Source organism: Chanodichthys erythropterus, chromosome 11 (assembly GCF_024489055.1).
Source record: "Chanodichthys erythropterus isolate Z2021 chromosome 11, ASM2448905v1, whole genome shotgun sequence".
Classification (NCBI taxonomy): domain Eukaryota; kingdom Metazoa; phylum Chordata; class Actinopteri; order Cypriniformes; family Xenocyprididae; genus Chanodichthys; species Chanodichthys erythropterus.
In genome coordinates, this window is record NC_090231.1 from 32518460 (window position 1) to 32536474 (window position 18015).

The 18015-nt window shown below is 39.6% G+C and overlaps 1 protein-coding gene across 2 annotated transcripts in view; it reads left to right on the forward strand.

Moving 5' to 3' along the window:
• Positions 1–2702: 2702 nt before the first annotated feature.
• Positions 2703–18015, forward strand: part of kcna4 (potassium voltage-gated channel, shaker-related subfamily, member 4) — a 32756-nt gene continuing 17443 nt past the window's right edge. For both annotated transcript variants that reach the window (XM_067399472.1, XM_067399473.1), the window contains exon 1: positions 2703–6029. In XM_067399472.1, the coding sequence (XP_067255573.1) occupies positions 2703–4724 (2022 nt within the window). In that variant the 3' untranslated portion in view covers positions 4725–6029. The remainder of the gene's footprint in view (positions 6030–18015) is intronic.

The following is an 18015-nucleotide window of genomic DNA, read 5'->3' on the forward strand; positions in this document are numbered from 1 at the left end:
AAACAAGCTACTACATTTCTTTAGTGAGGTAGAGTATTTGAATAATAAAACAGCAAGATGTCAATGCACTAGTAAAGGTTGGTCAATGGAAACTGTTTTAACAAGAGCAAACACAATGCCTGCTGCATTACTAATGAGCTGGATCCCACAGCTCAATCATTCTGGTAGCACATACACATTTCCCACTTTACAACAGACCTGGGTATTGAGGTTTTCTGTGGCTTGCAAGGAAAAAGATTTGCTTTCCGTGGTACATATAAAGCATCCATGGCTTAAACACGGTGCTGCTGATGATACTGGTTTTCTAAAGCTCTCTGTTATAACAGAGTGCCGGGAAAAACAGGCAGGTGGCATAGTGGGAGTAATCATTTGCATTTTGCTTTCATACAAACATCATGAAGGGCACAAAACATTTTGTGCCATCAGTCTGCATGACTGAGTGCTAAACCAGGTGTTTTCAAACTTTTTAATGTCAAGGACCCCACATATATATGATGATTATATCATATTATAGACCACATGTTGTTTTCAGAATTAAATTATTGGCCGTTATATTACCATTGTACTAAAGCCAAAATAAATTGATATAAATATTATCTGGAAAATATACTTTCCAGTCTTTTACTCACTTAAGACATGTTAAGAAATATATTTTCCATCCAATTTTAAATATGCAGATTTAGATCTTATTATAAAACAAAGCAAAACAAAAAACCCTGTGATTAATCTCATGCAACTGGTGTTTAGTTTTAAGAACAGTAATAATTTCAAAATCTGATAAATGTCTTTAAAAACTACCATGTTAAACATATTTAATTCATATCTTGAGTCAACATTTCAACTGTGACAACTCTAAAACAAAATGATGTAAAATCTTTTTTTCTCCTCAAGTTTTAGTGGATCCTGTAGCACCCCCTTTCCGTTCCCTTGGGGTCCCCAAACCTTAGTTTGAACCCCCCCTGATGTGCTAAACTAAAGGAGGTGATTTTTTTATTTATGCTCTTTGTATAAACTCCTGCTTGTTTAATAGACCGTGGAAGAGTGAACTGCAAAGCCCTCATGCCACAATCACATTAGTCTTTTTATGTTATGTTTACATTCTTATCTTTTTTTCCAAACGATGACTATACACAAACAGGCCGTGACAGAAAGTGTATGTGGCTTTTTGACAGAGCCACACACACACAGGCTGCTTAGTGTGTGCAGCTCGTGCTCTGCAGCAGTCCCTCGGGTAAGCAGTCGCGATGAACTGGATGTCAACAGATGCATAAGGGGCTGTCGAAGTTTGAGAACTGCAGCACACCGGTGCGCGCGCAGTGGCCTTCCGCAGCCACTGGGGGGCGATCGAGCTCTTTGCGCGCTGCGCAAACGTGCCTCTCGCGGAGGAGCTCAGCTCCCCAATAACACGAGCACAATGGTCAACGGGCGAGACTGAGCGGCAGACAGATGCGCGCTGCGCATACTTACCTAAGGATATTTCACATGGCATCCTAAAACTTTGATACATCTCGATTCTGACGCCGCTCGTGTGATTTATCGAGCCACACAGCATGCTCTCGGTAGCAGCACCTGCTTTTTGGTGAGTGCGAGTCCAGGCTTAATGCAGCGGTGCATGTTTTTTGGGGAGGGGGAGATGGGCAGGTGATGAGAGATCCTGTTGAATAAAGACCCAACGGCGAGCCGTGGCCAAAACGGACATCCCTCGAATGCGATCACACCTGACTGGTAAGGTGTCATGTTCTGCATTTGGCTACGCCGAGGAATATCTGGATTCCCTGAGCAAGAGGGAAATTTGGACAAATCTGGGATTTACATCCTCAGCCATCTCTAGCTTGTTATATTAAGGGTGGAAGCTGTGAAGACGTCCTCAAATCATTTCCTACGTAAGTAGCCTATCGCGAATAATGGAAGGTGGAGTGCACGAGAGGGCTGATAAATTGCATGCGACGACTGTTTATAATTAATTGTCAAGGGATTTTGATTCAGTAATATCAAGCGCTGTTTCCTTGCTTGGCTGGCCTGTTAATAAGGGTGTGCCATATTATTATTCATATTATTATAATAATTATTACCATGTAGCACAAGAATGTCGACTTAAGCCTTTGTTCCTGATTACTTTTTAAAATTGTTTAGCTCATAAGCATATCCATCACGGTCTGCCTCGGCTACATTATGATGTGCAGTTTGCATTCACACTAACACGTTTTTCTTTTCTTTGCAGCTGTTGCTGATGTCAAGCTGATTCAGTGATTCATTCATAGCCACTGAAGGGGCAGAGGACGGAACAAACCTACACCCCACCCCTGCCTCACACAGCAGCGAAGATGGGAACCAGTGATTTCATAGGCGAATAAAGTCTCTAAGGTGACCGAGCACCTCAGATAACGGAAAGGAGCCGCTCTCTCCTCCCGCATCCACTTTCCTTTTGGATAACACACGCGCGCTCTACGCACATGGATTCTAGAACTGTTGGACACATATTTCTCATGATGATGATGTCACCAGAAGCACGTCGCTTCGCTACAATTGTAAAGTCCAATTACAATAAGTAAAAGTGCATTAGAAGACCTTAAAGCACTTGTGAAGGTAGCGGACCTGCAGTGCCAGTCAAGTGCATTTATGAACTTGCTGAGCCCGTCTTCTGCTCAGCTTCGCTCCTCAGCCTGTGTTCCATCATTCTGAACGCTTCGTAGTTTGAGAAGATGGAATTTGCTATGGTGGGCGCGGACAGCGGGGGCTGCAACACCCACCTGCCCTATGGATATGCCCAGGCTCGCGCACGGGAGAGAGAGCGCGAGAGGGAGAGACAGTCTCGCGCAGCGGCGGCCGCAGCGGCAGCTGAAACCGGAACGGTCGGAGAAGGAGGTGGGTCGAGTGGCCATCCCCAGAACCACCCGCATCAGAGTCGCACCGCCTCTTCAACGAATGCCAACAACAGTAGCGCCGGGACCGCCTCGCGCCCCTCCTCCTCCTCCTCCTCGCAACAGCCGCAACAGCAGCAGCAGCAACAGCAGCAGCAGCAGCAACACCACCACGAGCCACAACAGCAAGTTATCAGAGAGAGAAAAAAGCAAAGAGGCGTCGCGCGCTGGAGACGGAACCGCGCGGCACTCGGCGGGGATCTACGCCAGTCAGAGTTGGCGCTCCTAGGATCCGAGGAGGACGTCATGATCGAGGAGGACGAGGCGGAGGGCGAGGAGGAAGAGGAGGACAGGGGAAGCAAGAGGTCGAGTTTTGTCTATAACATGGATGATGAAGAGGAGACGGTTTCGCTGACGGACAGACGTCCTCAGTCAGGGTATGAAAATGTTTACAACGAGTACGGCTGCTGCGAGAGAGTTGTCATCAACGTGTCGGGCTTGAAGTTTGAAACTCAGCTGAAGACTCTCGCGCAGTTCCCGGACACTCTCCTGGGGGACCCTGAGAAAAGAATCAGGTACTTCGACCCTCTGCGTAACGAATACTTCTTTGACAGGAATCGACCGAGCTTCGACGCCATTCTATACTTCTATCAGTCAGGGGGGCGTTTAAAGAGACCAGCCAATGTGCCGTTTGACATCTTTTCCGAGGAGGTCAAGTTCTATGAACTCGGGGAAGAGGCAATGCTCAAGTTTCGCGAGGATGAGGGCTTCGTGAAGGAGGAAGAGAAGCCGCTGCCCGAGGACGAGTTCAAACGTCAGATCTGGCTGCTGTTCGAGTACCCCGAGAGTTCAAGCCCAGCCAGGGGGATCGCGGTCGTGTCAGTGTTGGTCATCGTCATATCCATAGTCATTTTCTGTTTGGAAACATTGCCAGAATTCAGGGACGACAAAGAATTCCTCAGCCCAGGTAAAAACTCCACAAAGGCAGACAATGGATTTACGCCATTCAACGACCCCTTTTTCATCGTTGAGACGGTGTGCATCATTTGGTTCTCGTTTGAGATAATTGTGCGCTTCTTTGCGAGCCCCAGTAAAGCTGATTTCTTTAAAAACGTCATGAACTCCATAGACATCGTCTCTATTTTGCCTTATTTCATAACTCTCGGCACAGACCTGGCTCAGCAGCAAGGCAACGGGCAACAGGCAATGAGTTTCGCCATCCTGAGAATAATACGACTCGTCCGCGTGTTCAGGATCTTCAAACTGTCTCGACACTCGAAAGGTCTCCAGATCCTCGGGCACACTCTGCGCGCGAGCATGCGAGAACTGGCGCTGCTCATCTTCTTCCTCGTCATCGGTGTCATCCTGTTCTCCAGCGCGGTGTACTTCGCAGAGGCGGACGAGCCATCGTCACAGTTCACCAGCATCCCAGACGCGTTCTGGTGGGCTGTAGTGACCATGACCACGGTGGGCTACGGGGACATGAAGCCCATCACGGTCGGGGGGAAAATCGTGGGCTCGTTGTGCGCCATTGCCGGTGTCCTGACCATTGCACTTCCAGTCCCTGTCATCGTGTCCAACTTTAACTACTTCTACCACCGGGAGACTGATAACGAGGACCAGGCGCCCGTTGTGGAACAACCCCCGCCGGGCTGCCCGTATTTCCCGGATTTCCTCAGAAAATTCAAAGGGTCCCCATCGGGGTCGTCTTTGGGTGACAAGGCGGCTGAGTATATGGAGATGGAGGAGGGCGTGACAGAATCTCTGTGTGGGGGTGACACACAGAGCCCCAGCAGAGGGAACGGTACTGACATAGGCGGAAAAAACAGTTCACATTCACGAACCCTACAGACAGATGTATGATTATGGAAGAACGATAACCTCCTCGGGAGGTTTTCATGAGGATGACTGCACAAATGAATCAGTTAACAGCACACATGCACAACTTGAAGACATATAGCCTACAGTACGCGCGTGCGCTAACACACACAAAACACACTCGTTAAGTTCTGGACCTGAGCTGAAACATTTTTTGCAATGTGGCTACTTTTGTAGAGAAACATACCCTGCAATCACGTGACAGGCAACGCGAAAATCACCAGCTTTACGTGACGTGGAGAGGTGTCTCTATCTGCCCACCTGTTCGGTTCAGTTGACGGAACTGAACGACTCCCGGTTCATTAATGAAGGCAACAAAAAGGAACTTGCATAGGCACTTTATGAGTTACATTTGTCAGTATTTGTAGGGGGAAAAAAGTCGAGTTCTTATCTAATGCTATTATGCAATAACGTTTAAATCGTTTGCACTATCATCAGTTGTGTTATAGTCTCCCAGTTTATTGCAGAGGAAAGAAACACTGAGGTAGAGAGGGAGGACGTCGAAAAACAACTCAATAACTATCATAATATGAACGGCATTATTAATTAATTCGAAATAATAGCAAACATACGCTGCAATCTTCACTGTCGAGAACCAATTCAGCTAATAGTGATGAATTATTTGAACATAGCCTATTTGAATTATACATAATTGGAGAGCAGCATGTTGCGTAACTTAAAGCAATGTTATCTTAAATCCCATTATGGCAAACTTGTGTCCGCATGGCAGTATTCAGTACTACACTCTGGTGAAAACCCCTTTTAGCACACCCCTCTGTAGTTATTTGTGCATTGTCCACGGTGACTGAAGAGTCATTATAGTCAGTCCCTTTTGTGAGTATTGGAAAACAAATCAGTCATGTTAGTTTTTGTCCATTAGCACAATATTTGAAACATCATCACGAAATCGAAGATTATTATTATTATTTTTTTCCTTCTAAGCATCAAAGTCACATTTTGGCTTACCGAGGCCAAAATAACCGTTTCACAATGTCTCACAAAGCAAACAACACCTTGTAAAACAGAGTCAGCGACACCATGGCTTGAAGGATCCGTTTGGCCACTGTTTTCAAGTTACTGTCATGGGAGTATATTTCAAGGGAATGCTTCATGCAACTATTTGTCTTCATCCCTTTACCAAATGACAATGCATCCCTTTATAAAAAATGCTGACGGAAATGTACAGCACCGAAGGGAACATGAACTTGGTGGACTTCATGCACAGCGAATTCTCATCCTATTGGAGTGCACGATTACCACTGAGCATGCGCAGTGCATTGCGGAACCCAGGTAAGCTTTTTCTGTGTTAAGAAATTGTTTAGTCACACAGTAATCATGTTGTCATTATTCACGCTCAGTTTTACACGGCTTCCAGATGTTTACGCGTCTGCGTGGACCTATAGTTGTCTGTTAGGGCTAGGAACAGGTGTTCCACATGTTCTCAGCATGCATGCGTCTTCAGATCTCATGTTTTCTCGCTTCATAATAATATATCAACAATGCCTTGAATTGCTTAGCAACAAGGGGCTTATTGTCAAAGAGCCGACTAACCGTGCTGTGTTCCCTCGGAATCAAAAATCCTCATTGCTCATTAAGTCTTCCGAGCTTCATTTTCTGATGTCATAATAGCTGTTACTGTTTTTGTAGACAAGATAATTGCCATTTAATCTCCAGAAAACCGATATTTTGTCATTAATTAGACATACTCTTAGCACACACTACAGGGAGATAACTATGGCCTCCCTCGGCCTACACATCTCTCACAACAACACGATTACTTGGCCAACCTGCACTTGTGTCAAATATGCACACTTGATATTAGATTCTCATGAGTGCCTTACTTTTCTGCATGTTAATCTAGTGACTTGTTACAAGAAACCGTAAGAAGAAAACGTAACAGAAAACTGGCATTTATCCGCTGTTAATGCTGTCACCTCTATAAACTATGGACACAATGTGCAGTGTCCCTTTTCAGCAGTGATCCTCTTACAGCTTAGTAGATAACAAGTTGTATAATAATGACATTAAATTACAGGCAGTGTGCTGTCTTTAAGTAAAATATATGTTTTTAAGTGTACTATTGCTGTCTATATGACTTCATGCTTATAGTTTACAGTTATGCAAATCTTTTAATCTTTGAACTTTCTTAATACTTTTCCATACTTTCTTATTTACTGCTACATTCCTGCGTTTATGAATGATTTATTGGTGCTTGGTAAAAAAAAAAAAAAAAATCTTTGAAGCCTTCATAATCTTTAATCAAAAGTCAATAATGTTACTTAGCTCTTGCTGTGAAATGACTTTCCTTTTTTACATCACTTATTTTGCACGGACTATCAGATCATTTTAACAGTCTAATATTTTAATAGTCTAATAGTCATACTTGGGAATTGTTTTAACAAGCTCATATTCGTTAAACCCAACATGACTTAAATGATGTATGACTTAAATACATCATATCATGGATGTCAAATGGGTTGTGACCAGTAATTCACTTGACTTTAATATTTAGTATTTAAACATTCAATATAAAAGGTGACGTGCCTTACATTTGGGTTGTGTTAGTCCACCTTTTCTATCTATCTATCTATCTATCTATCTATCTATCTATCTATCTATCTATCTATCTATCTATCTATCTATCTATCTATCTATCTATCTATCTATCTATCTATCTATCTATCTATCTATCTATCTATCTATCTATCTACGAGAAAGAGAATAGACTGGTGTATATGATATACTTTTTTTTCATGCCCTTTGATTTTGTGTGTTGTTTTCACTGTTATGGGAGTGTATTGACTGTCCCATTGCACTAAATAAAAAGTGGTAATGAGTAGTCTTTGTACTAAATCTTTAGGTTTACTGTTCAAATCTGATATGATATTTAGTAAATGAAGATATATTGACAGTCCTTAAACATTATGGGATTCTGCTTGCTGAGTCATGCAGTACTTTTGCGCATATCCACACAGGTACTCATATTCATGATAACCCAGGCTATTAAGCACTCGTTTACAGGTTAATGTTGCATAGCCTATGGAGAGGTGGTACGCTAGCTCTGTATCTTCATTTTCTGCTGGTGTAGTTCATATTGGAATTCACCCGTACTTCACAGCTCTAGTTATTTGCAGTGCTGAACATTTTTGGGCTGTGAAGTAATGACTGTTGCCCATCTTGAGCAGTTTCTCTGGGCCTAAATGTTGTTGTTAATGATTCGTTGAGTCCAAAAGCTGAATCTGCTTAACTTCTGAGGATATTTTTGAAAGCAGTCTGTTGTGCTGTAGTCCAGGTCTTGCATTTTTTAAATGTCTGTCAAACTAAAAGTTGGCTTCTTTTTCGCACTTTATTATTTGGCATCTTCTCTCAATCTGTCTTCCTCTTTTCTGTCTCTGTTTCTTCCATTTGCTTCCTCTTATCCTTCTTTCACAGTCATTGTAAAACAAGTACTACAGGGTGGAAGCATATCCTTCCATTTGTGGCAGCCTCCCTCAGAGACGAAAAAAACAAAACAATATAATTCATGCGAGATCAATGGACTATACAGTTCACAATGCATGTTATTTGTTTAAAATGTAAGTCCGTATGTGTGCGCTTGCTTGTCTGCGAGAGCGTAATAAATCAATAAAACCCTTCACCCACATCACCTTCATAAATATCAGGCTCAATGCCACAGTAAATGGATATTAAACTAGATTTCCTAATATCAATCACCCATGACTATGAAAGACATTTTGCCATATTGATAGATCAGTGTAGCAGCACTCATTCCCAAAACACTGACTCTCTGTAAATATCAAGACTGGCATTTGAGCAGTGTGGAGGGCCAGAATAATGTGGCATTAGTCCAACCGAAAGCAATCAGCATCACTCCACTCAGGGCATTAATTAGCTGCCGTGCATGATGTGTGTAGTATGACACAGAAGTGAAGCTGTATTTGGCTTGATCACCATACCCACACATACACTGGGGCTTAGCGGATGATGGGAAAATAAACAGCACTACAGATTAGAAACCGGGTTGTCATGGCAGATTTTTCACTCTGTAATCCTCTCATCTTCTCCCTGTACATCTGGGCAGTATACACAACAGCACTGCAGGTGTTAAAATCATTTGGGCAGAAAAACACAAGCTATAGTTACCCTTATGTAACCTTTTAAATGAGCGATTTTATTTCTGCCGTTAAGTGTTGTCCTCTGAACCGTTGTTAGTGTCAAGTGCATTGTGTGGCCCCAAGCACAGGTGGTGTGATGCAGCTGACAAATTAGCATTACTTCTTGTTCTGTGTAGAGCAATGTTTAACATCTTAATGACAGAGGTACATGTTCATGCCCAGAGGGGTACAGACTGGGTTTTTTTAGGATCACAGGGCTTGATAGTGCCAGTGTACAGGGAGTTTGGTTTAATTCAGAGTCCTGCAGCTAAGACAAGAGGGTCAGTGAAGTTAAGGATTGACCATGATCAAGAAAAGGAACAATCTTATAAAATACTCTTTGTATTCATGTTGGTTTCATATCGCTTTGGTAATGTTATAGAAAAATAGCAGTAATAAAATGATTTAAGCGCTTTGAATACCCAGAAAAATGCTATATAAATGTAACAAATTATTAACGCATTTAACACACCCGCCCCGCCCCAGACCTACGTAAGTCGTTTTACATTTCATACAGTTGATTGGTGACGAACATGATGTAGCCTTTAGAATGCCTCTAAAATTAAAGATATCAAGATACCCAACAAACATTTGTGGGGAACTATTGGCTTCCATAGTATGGAAGTCTCTAGCATTCTTCAAAATATCTTTCTTTGTGCTCAGCAGTACAAAGAAATGTATTCAGATTTGGAACAAGTTGTGGTTAAGTAAATTTTAATTTTAAGAATTTAAATTTTTTTGGGTGAAATATCCCTTTATATTATCTTTTGGTGTAATTTGTCAGCCAAATTTGATGTGTGATTAATTTGTGATTAATTAGATTAATTAATCGCCACATCATGTAATTAATTAGATTAAACACTTTAATCACTTATATATATAATCATTATGTTTTTGTGTAGTTACATCACATGACATTTTATAACTAGAACTAACCTTGCCTTGTCATGCAAAGGTCAAATCATGTGATATTTTAAGATACAGTACTTATTGGCCTTTACGCACAGTCATGAGGGTCTGCAGGGGTCCTCTCTATTATATCATTTCCTGTTTTATGTTCCCCCCTCCCCTCCAGCGTGTTTCTGCAAAGTTGCGCCACGTGACTTTGTTTTGAACAATAAGCATTTTTTTTCTATAACGGTTGCAATCAAAATTATTCAACCCCCTTAAAGGGTTCGTTCACCCAGAAATGAAAATTATGTCATTAATGACTCACCCTCATGTCGTTCCAAATCCGTAAGACCTTCATTCATCTTCGGAACACAGTTTAATAAGATATTTTAGATTTAGTCCGAGAGCTTTCTGTTCCTCCATTGAAAATGTATGTACGGTATACTGTCCATGTCCAGAAAGGTAATAAAAACATCATCAAAGTAGTCCATGTGACATCAGTGGGTTAGTTAGAATTTGTTGAAGCATCGAAAATACATTTTGGTCCAAAAATAACAAAAACTACGACTTTATTCAGCATTGTCTTCTCTTCCGGGTCTGTTGTCAATCCGCGTTCACGACTCCGCAGTGACGCTGCTGACGTGTTATCTGGTGCGCCCGAGCTTTGTTTACAGTCTGAGGGAGACGCACGCTGTAAACAAAACAACCTTCACAAACATGTCTAAGGATTTCGACACAGAGGAAGACTTGCATTTTTTTTTGCTCAGCCATATTTATTTGAACCCGAATACTGGCTGTGAACATACGTGTACAAAATTATTCAACCCCCAAAAGTCAAATTTTGTGCAGAATATTTTCTTCTTTATAACCTCCAATAAACGCTGCCTGTAAGTGCTTAGAAGCTTCTGTCACCTCCCTAATGCAATCTTGGCCCATTCGTTGCTTGAAAAATCTTCCAGATCACTGAACACTGAGCATCTCCATGGTAAAACATGGAGGTGGTCCAGTCTTGTTACGGGGCTGTTGCAGGAAGTAGAAATCTTGACTGTATGAAGGACATCTTGAATTCTTTAAAGTATCAAGCCATTTTGGCAAAGATGGTGATACCTTCAGTGCAGAGACTGAAGCTTGAGGATCAATGGACTTTCCTGCAGGACAGCCATCCCAAAGTTTGTAGAAAGCAGTGGTAACATGAAAACCAAAGACTATCAGTGATCTGGAAGCTTTTTCAAGCAAGGAATGGGCCAAGATTGCAGTAGAGAGAAGACAGAATCTTCTAAGCACTTACACGTTTACACAGAGGTTATAAAGAATAAAAGATTCTGCACAGAATTTAACTTATGGGGGTTGAATAATTTTGTACACTTACGTTTAGAGACATTTTTTTTCTCCAACTTTACATTCTCTGAATCACTCAAATGCGTAATAATAAACTTTGTATAAAATGCCTTTGATGAATTGTTTTCATAAAATGTTGTTCTCATCAGCAAAATGTATTGGGTTGAATAATTTTTATTGCAACAGTAAATAAAAATCAATTATTTTATTGTCAAGAATTTCTCTTTTAATTAGGCTTTTTTTCAGTATGATATCAGGAAAGTTTTATTTTGTTTTCAAAAGGGTCATTGTAATCCAGAAATAAAAACATGCCTATCAAAGAATAGATGTATTCAGTCATTGTACAGTTGCAAGAAAAAGTATGTGAACCACTTGCATAATTTGTGAAAATGTAAATAATTTTAATAAAATAAGAGGGATCATACAAAATGCATGTTATTTTTTATTAATACTGCCCTGAGTAAGATATTTTACTTAAAAGTTGTTTACATTTAGTTCACAAGACAAAACAATAGCTGAATTTATAAAAATAACCCCATTCGTAAGTATGTGAACCATTGATTCTTTGTTTGTAATGGTTGTTCATGAGTCCCTTGTTTGTCCTGAGCAGTTAAACTGAACTCTGTTCTTCAGAAAAATCCTCCAGCTCCTGCAGATTCTTCAGTTTTCAAGCTTTTTTTTTTGCATATTTGAACCCTTTCCAGCAGTGACTGTATGATTTTGAGATCCGTCTTTTTACACTGAGGACAACTGAGGGACTCAAACACAACTATTAAAAAAGGTTCAAACATTCACCAACATGCTCCAGAAGGAAACACAATGCATTAAGAGCCAGGGGATGAAAACTTTTGAACAGGATGAAGATGTCACAATTTTTCTTATTTTGTTTAAATATCATTGTTTTTCATTTAGTACTGCTCTTCAGAAGCAACAGAAGATACTTGCATGTTTCGCAGAAGAAAAAATAAGTACAATTTACCTTAATATTCGAATTCAAAAGTTTTCACCCCCTGGCTCTTAATGCATCGTGTTTCCTTCTGGAGCATATTGGTGAATGTTTGAACCTTTTTTAATAGTTGTGTTTGAATCCTTCAGTTGTCCTCAGTGTGAAAAGACGGATCTCAAAATCATACATTCACTGCTGGAAAGGGTTCAAATATGCAAAAAAAAAAAAAATGCTTGGAAACTGATGAATCTGGAGGAGCTGGAGGAATTTTCTGAAGAACAGAGTTCAGTTTAACTGCTCAGGACAAACAAGGGACTCAAGAACAACCATCACAAAACATAAAAACAGTTGTGGATCATCCAGGTAACCACACACAGTATTAAGAACCAATGGTTCACATAATTATGAATGGGGTTATTTTAATAAATTCAGCTATTGTTTTGTCCAGTAAACTAAATGTAAACATCTTTTATGTAAAATATCTTACTCAGGGCAGTACTAAATAAAAAATAACATGCATTTTGTATGATCCATCTTATTTTGTTAAAATTATTCACATTTTCACAGATTATGCAAGTGGTTCACATACGTTTTCTTGCAACTGTATGTGTGATTTTGTCCTTTTAATGTATTTTGGAATAAATTAATAGATAGGACAGAAAATAAGTGTCACGTCATTGCTCCAAGAGTTTATTCAGGGAAGATTTAGTGCTTATAACAGAAGGGTCTTTCACCCTTAAGTCAAACCTGTTGAGTTTAAATAGTCATATTTTCCTGGAATACAGACAGAGTGACTCTGCACCTAAATGTGTGGAAGAATAGACTTGTTGAACAAATATTCCTTTTCTCCCGCTTGTGTTCCATGAGGAAGTTTAAAGCTCAGCTCTATTGTTGTCAGCATATCCCTCCTTGACATGTTTGTTTGTGTGGTTGACTTGTCACGAGCACGTACAAACACACACACATAGACAAAAACACTTCCCTTCGGGGTTTAATAACACTCCCATTGGGCAGGGCACTGGAGGTCAGGATGTGTGTGTTGCTGAGCAATTCTGTCTTGTTGGGTTGTGTTTCTCTTATCTGACGGCTTATGCCCGGAGGGTCAGGGTGCATTGTCTGTACTAATAGGACTGACCCCTCTGATGAGAGACCCAAGATGGGACACACGCAATGGGATGCTCTAACAAACTTCATGACCTTAGCAGAGGCCAGCATATCATGTCTGCTTTCTGCATTCACATCCAGCAAGAAGAAGAGCAAGTGATTGAAAAAGTAATCAAAATACAATGCCAAATGCTCCCAAAGCTATTTTGAAAATGATTGGTAGTATGTCTGTGTCATATGACTACCTAGTTCATTGCTGTAGTGTGATAACATGCAATTAATGATAACATTTCAATTGGAAATGAAACAGATGTTCCCTCCAGCTGACCTGCCATTTTGTATCAAATTATATTTTGACTATATACGTATGTATTTCCTTAGTATACTGCAAGCAATATCTACTTGAGTTGTCTTTCATTTGACCGACATATGCTTGCGAACACACTTCAGAATGGCAATAATGCTGAGGGAATAGGATAGGCAATGCAATTGAATTCTGCTCAGAGTAAATCCTGTTCTCAAGATATTGTGGAAAAAATGACTGATGCTGCAGGATTGCTCAATATGATAAACAGTAAAATCTGAATATCACTAGATGCCAGATCTGTTGTAAAAAATGACTAAAGTTGTTGTCAGTTTTGAACAAGAATAAACTGTAATTTAAATAAGAAGAGTGAAGATCGAAGGCAATCCCTGACAAAGACATTTCTAGCATAAATAACATCATTATATCATCATCACAATTGAACTTGGCATGTGCTAGAACATTTCTGGAATTGGAGAGATATCAGAATCTTATTCTCAATACCTCAATTTTAAAGGATCTAATCATTTATGTATATAAATGTAGTTATTAGAGTTGACAGCAATTCGATCTGAACTACGATACTTTTATATGATTCCCTAATGTATCTTGGCCAAGACAGAGAAGAAGGACAGACTATTTATTGCATTCCTTAAAAGGAAAAGCATTATATACAGGCTACTTGGAATGCAACAAATAATTCAAAACAAACCTCATGGCCTGAGATAGAGAAAATACCCATCTATATATAATATAATCTAAATAATATGATTGTAATGTAAATGTGAAATAATCAGCTTTAGTTGAGTTTGGGTTACCTCAAAGCCACTTGTTTTTAAATCCACATTGCATACAGATAATGATGATGAAGTTTAAAGACTCAATTTTGTACTCAATTATTTCTGAATTAAAAAGTTACACACAACGAAATGAATAGTACATTTGAAAAATGTATTTTCATTGTTAAAGGTGCTAAAGAGGATCTTTTCATCGACTGAGAAACCAAAGACTGTTACTGAGTTTTTTAAATGAGCGCATGCGTAAGAACAACCCCCTCCTTCGAAGGAACGCCTCCCAAAACTCGTAAACGCTCGTATTGGAACACGAGTGTTTACCATCGGCATTCGATGTGTCATGTTAGTGGATTCATTATGTCGGACTCACAGCAGGTAACTCATAATCTGCAGTTGTTACTCCTGTCTCCTGACAAAAACATTGCATGCGGTGCCTGTGGAGTGTGGAAAGTTACTGGAGCGCTGCGCTCGTCTCTCACAAGGAACGTCACGGCAGTGATTGACAAGCCAGAGGGCCAATCGTTTACGCGATTGGCTGATGTTTTAAAGGCTCTACCTCGTGCACAGATAATGTATATTATTATTATTCCTTTCAGTGCACCTAATAAGTAGTCTTTTATCAGTTAGTAACGACAGTTTCAAGTAATATTGCAAAAATGTATAAACATCCTCTTTAGCACCTTTAAATTCATGTACATTCACATGATATATAGCTCAAATAAAAGATGAGCTATTTAACATACCCATACCTTCATGGGGGCAGACATATTAATATCACATGACTACCCTGCTGTTATTGGACACTTGTGGAATAAATTTTATGTCACTGACTTGCGAATAGTGCATTTCTACAATGGAAGTTAGTGTGATCCTGCATCCACTCTGTTAGAGGTCAGCATAAAGTCCATGGTGACCATTGGCATCAATAAATTACTTAGTGCACATTAAATTAATTTGTTTATGGAAGCTTGTTTCCACCACAGAATAAAAAAAAGAAAAGAAAAGAAAATTCTGACTTTTTTTCTCACAATTGCAAGTTTATATCTTGTAGTTCTGACTTTTTTTCTCAGAATTATGGGATATAAACTCACAGTTGCAATAAAAAAGTCAGAATTGTGATATATAAATGACTTTTTTCTTGCAATTGCGAGTTTACATCTCACAAATTTGACTTCTTTTCTCAGAATTGTGATATAGCTAAACTCGCGATTGAGAGTTCAATTCTGAGGAAAGAAAGACCAACTTTATTTCTCAGAATTGCAAACATATCTCGCAATTCTGACTTTATAACATGCAATTGTGAGTTCTATCATGATTCTGAGAAAAAAAGTCAGAATTGTGAGATAAAAAGTCGAAATTAATTTTTTTTTTAATATATATATATATATATATATTCTGTGGTGGAAACAAGCTTCCATATTTGTTTCTCTAGTGGCCATTGCACTGAGTTGGATTACCAACTGAATCAGTGGTCTGAACACACCTGTACTTGTTATTGGTGGTTTATTGGCAAAACAAATGAAGTATTACACCCCTAGTTATTAGTTGCATCACAGCAAAGACACATTTCCCAAATGCATAAGATCAAATTGTATAACAGTTCAGTTTCTTGTCCTTCCTTGTCAAGTTATTCAACCATCCATTCCCTCTAAATGACTCCATCTTTCAAGATGTGACATTGTAGTGTCCTGGGGAGGTACGTGGCCTTGCTCTGCATTATAGACCATCTCCAATCCAGAGCACACATACACACTCATCAGGAGAAAGGAATTACAAACGGGACTGACTATGCCCTGATGTAATTCCTGCTCTGTTTGCTGGTTATAAGCAGACAGCGAAGCCAAGCGGGAGTCAGTGACCTTCTGACATTCATGCATTTGGAAATACAGCATGGAAACTGCTGAGCTGTAAATGCAGTATGCTGCTGCACAAGCAAGCCCATAATTTCCTGCATGTTGTCTATGGATCTTATGATATAGCAGCTGAAATAGCCTATCAGCTTCTAGCATTGGACAGCCATTTAAGTTTCCCCTCTTGCTGAGCAAGGAAGTCTTCATTGTTGTGATAATTCTGGTCTGAATGTTTATCTTGGTGGGTTTCCTGTGCTTTAATTGGCTTGTCATGCTGCCCCCAGAGAGCAGGCTGAGAAACTGCAGTCTAGGCCTCTGGAATTAGCCATCGCTTCCTGTCTCTCTGTGGGACCGACACACTGATGTTAGTATAAATGGAGACTAATGTGTTTTTTGTTATTATTATTTATAGTACTGCTGTGGTGGGTACAAGAGCATTTCTCAGGAGAGTTTTTTTTATTTGCCTCATTTAGTTGTTCTGCTAACCAAACATTCAAAGACCATCACAGGGACCTACTGTAAATCTGTTTATAGTGACAAAATGTTTTCTTGTAACACTTGAAAAAATACTATAAAAATATAGTTGTTGGTTTGGTAATGTTGTCTTCAAAGAAAAACACGTTTTACTTTACAAGATATAGTTTCATGATTGAGGAACAGACAAAGTGAGGTGACATTAATGTATGATAATTTTATGAAAGTCCCATCCAGATTTACACTGTGAATGTAATGAGGTGACATGATAACCAATCTCCTGCCATGAGTTTTTTATTGAAATTGGTTTTGATTCTTCCTATTGTAAGTGCCAGATGTGTTTACAATAATTTAAACTAAACAACAACCAAGTAATAACTCTAGATTACAGTACATTCATTCTAATACATCAATGATTTAATTTGGTGCATTTCTACTTTGTGGATTGAAACTTGAAATGCACCAAATTAAATCATTGATGTATTAGAATGAATGTATTGCATTTTATCTTGATTGCTTGTATGCAGTCTCTGCCAAAATGTATCTGCAAACTTTACATATTTATTCAAATAAGACTCTTTCCTTCCCCACTCTAGAGTAACAGACAGATAGACAGATGAGGCCTAGCAAGATGATTGACTTCCCCCTTGTTGTTCTGTCTGCAGGAATGGAGGGAGAGTTTTTTTTTCTTCTTCCCTTTCCATTCTCCCACCCTCTACCAGCCTCTGTATAGCTATAAAGCTGTCTTAGTTTGGGGGGCGGAAATGTTAATGTTGCCATGGAAACCTTAGCTAAAATCTATTTTATGGTACTACCTCCAGAGTTATGTGTGTGTTTGAGGGAGAATGAGAGCGCAAGCAGAACTTGCTTGTTGCTTTATTTATTTGTTAAGTTTTGCTCAATAACTAGATGATATACAGTAGATGATAACAGGCAGAGTTTTTTAACGTGTGTCACTGAAGGAGGTGGTGAATGTTTATTTTGAAGTTAGTGAATTAAAAAAGGCATAAGCTTGATGAGATTTTGATGTGACTCGACTGTATGTTTATATAAACATGAGAATATTATAGTCTTGTTTTCTTGTTTTGTGCAATGTTGATGAAATCTCAAATGGAAATTAAGTATGAATTTACATTAGAAAAAAGAGTGTCGCTATTATATTGGCCGGTCTCTGTGTGAAATTCTCTCTCTCATAATAATTATATACCCGTAAATGGTTAGTTCACCCAAAAATGAAAATCCTGTCATTAATTACTCACCCTGATGTCGTTCCAAACCCGTAAGACCTTTGTTCATCTTCGGAACATAAATTAAGATATTTTTGATGAAACCCGTCACACTTCTGGCTGATAGACCTCAACGTCATTACCAATTTCAAAGCTGACGTAGAAACAGGAAGCGCTGAATGTAAACAACGTAGG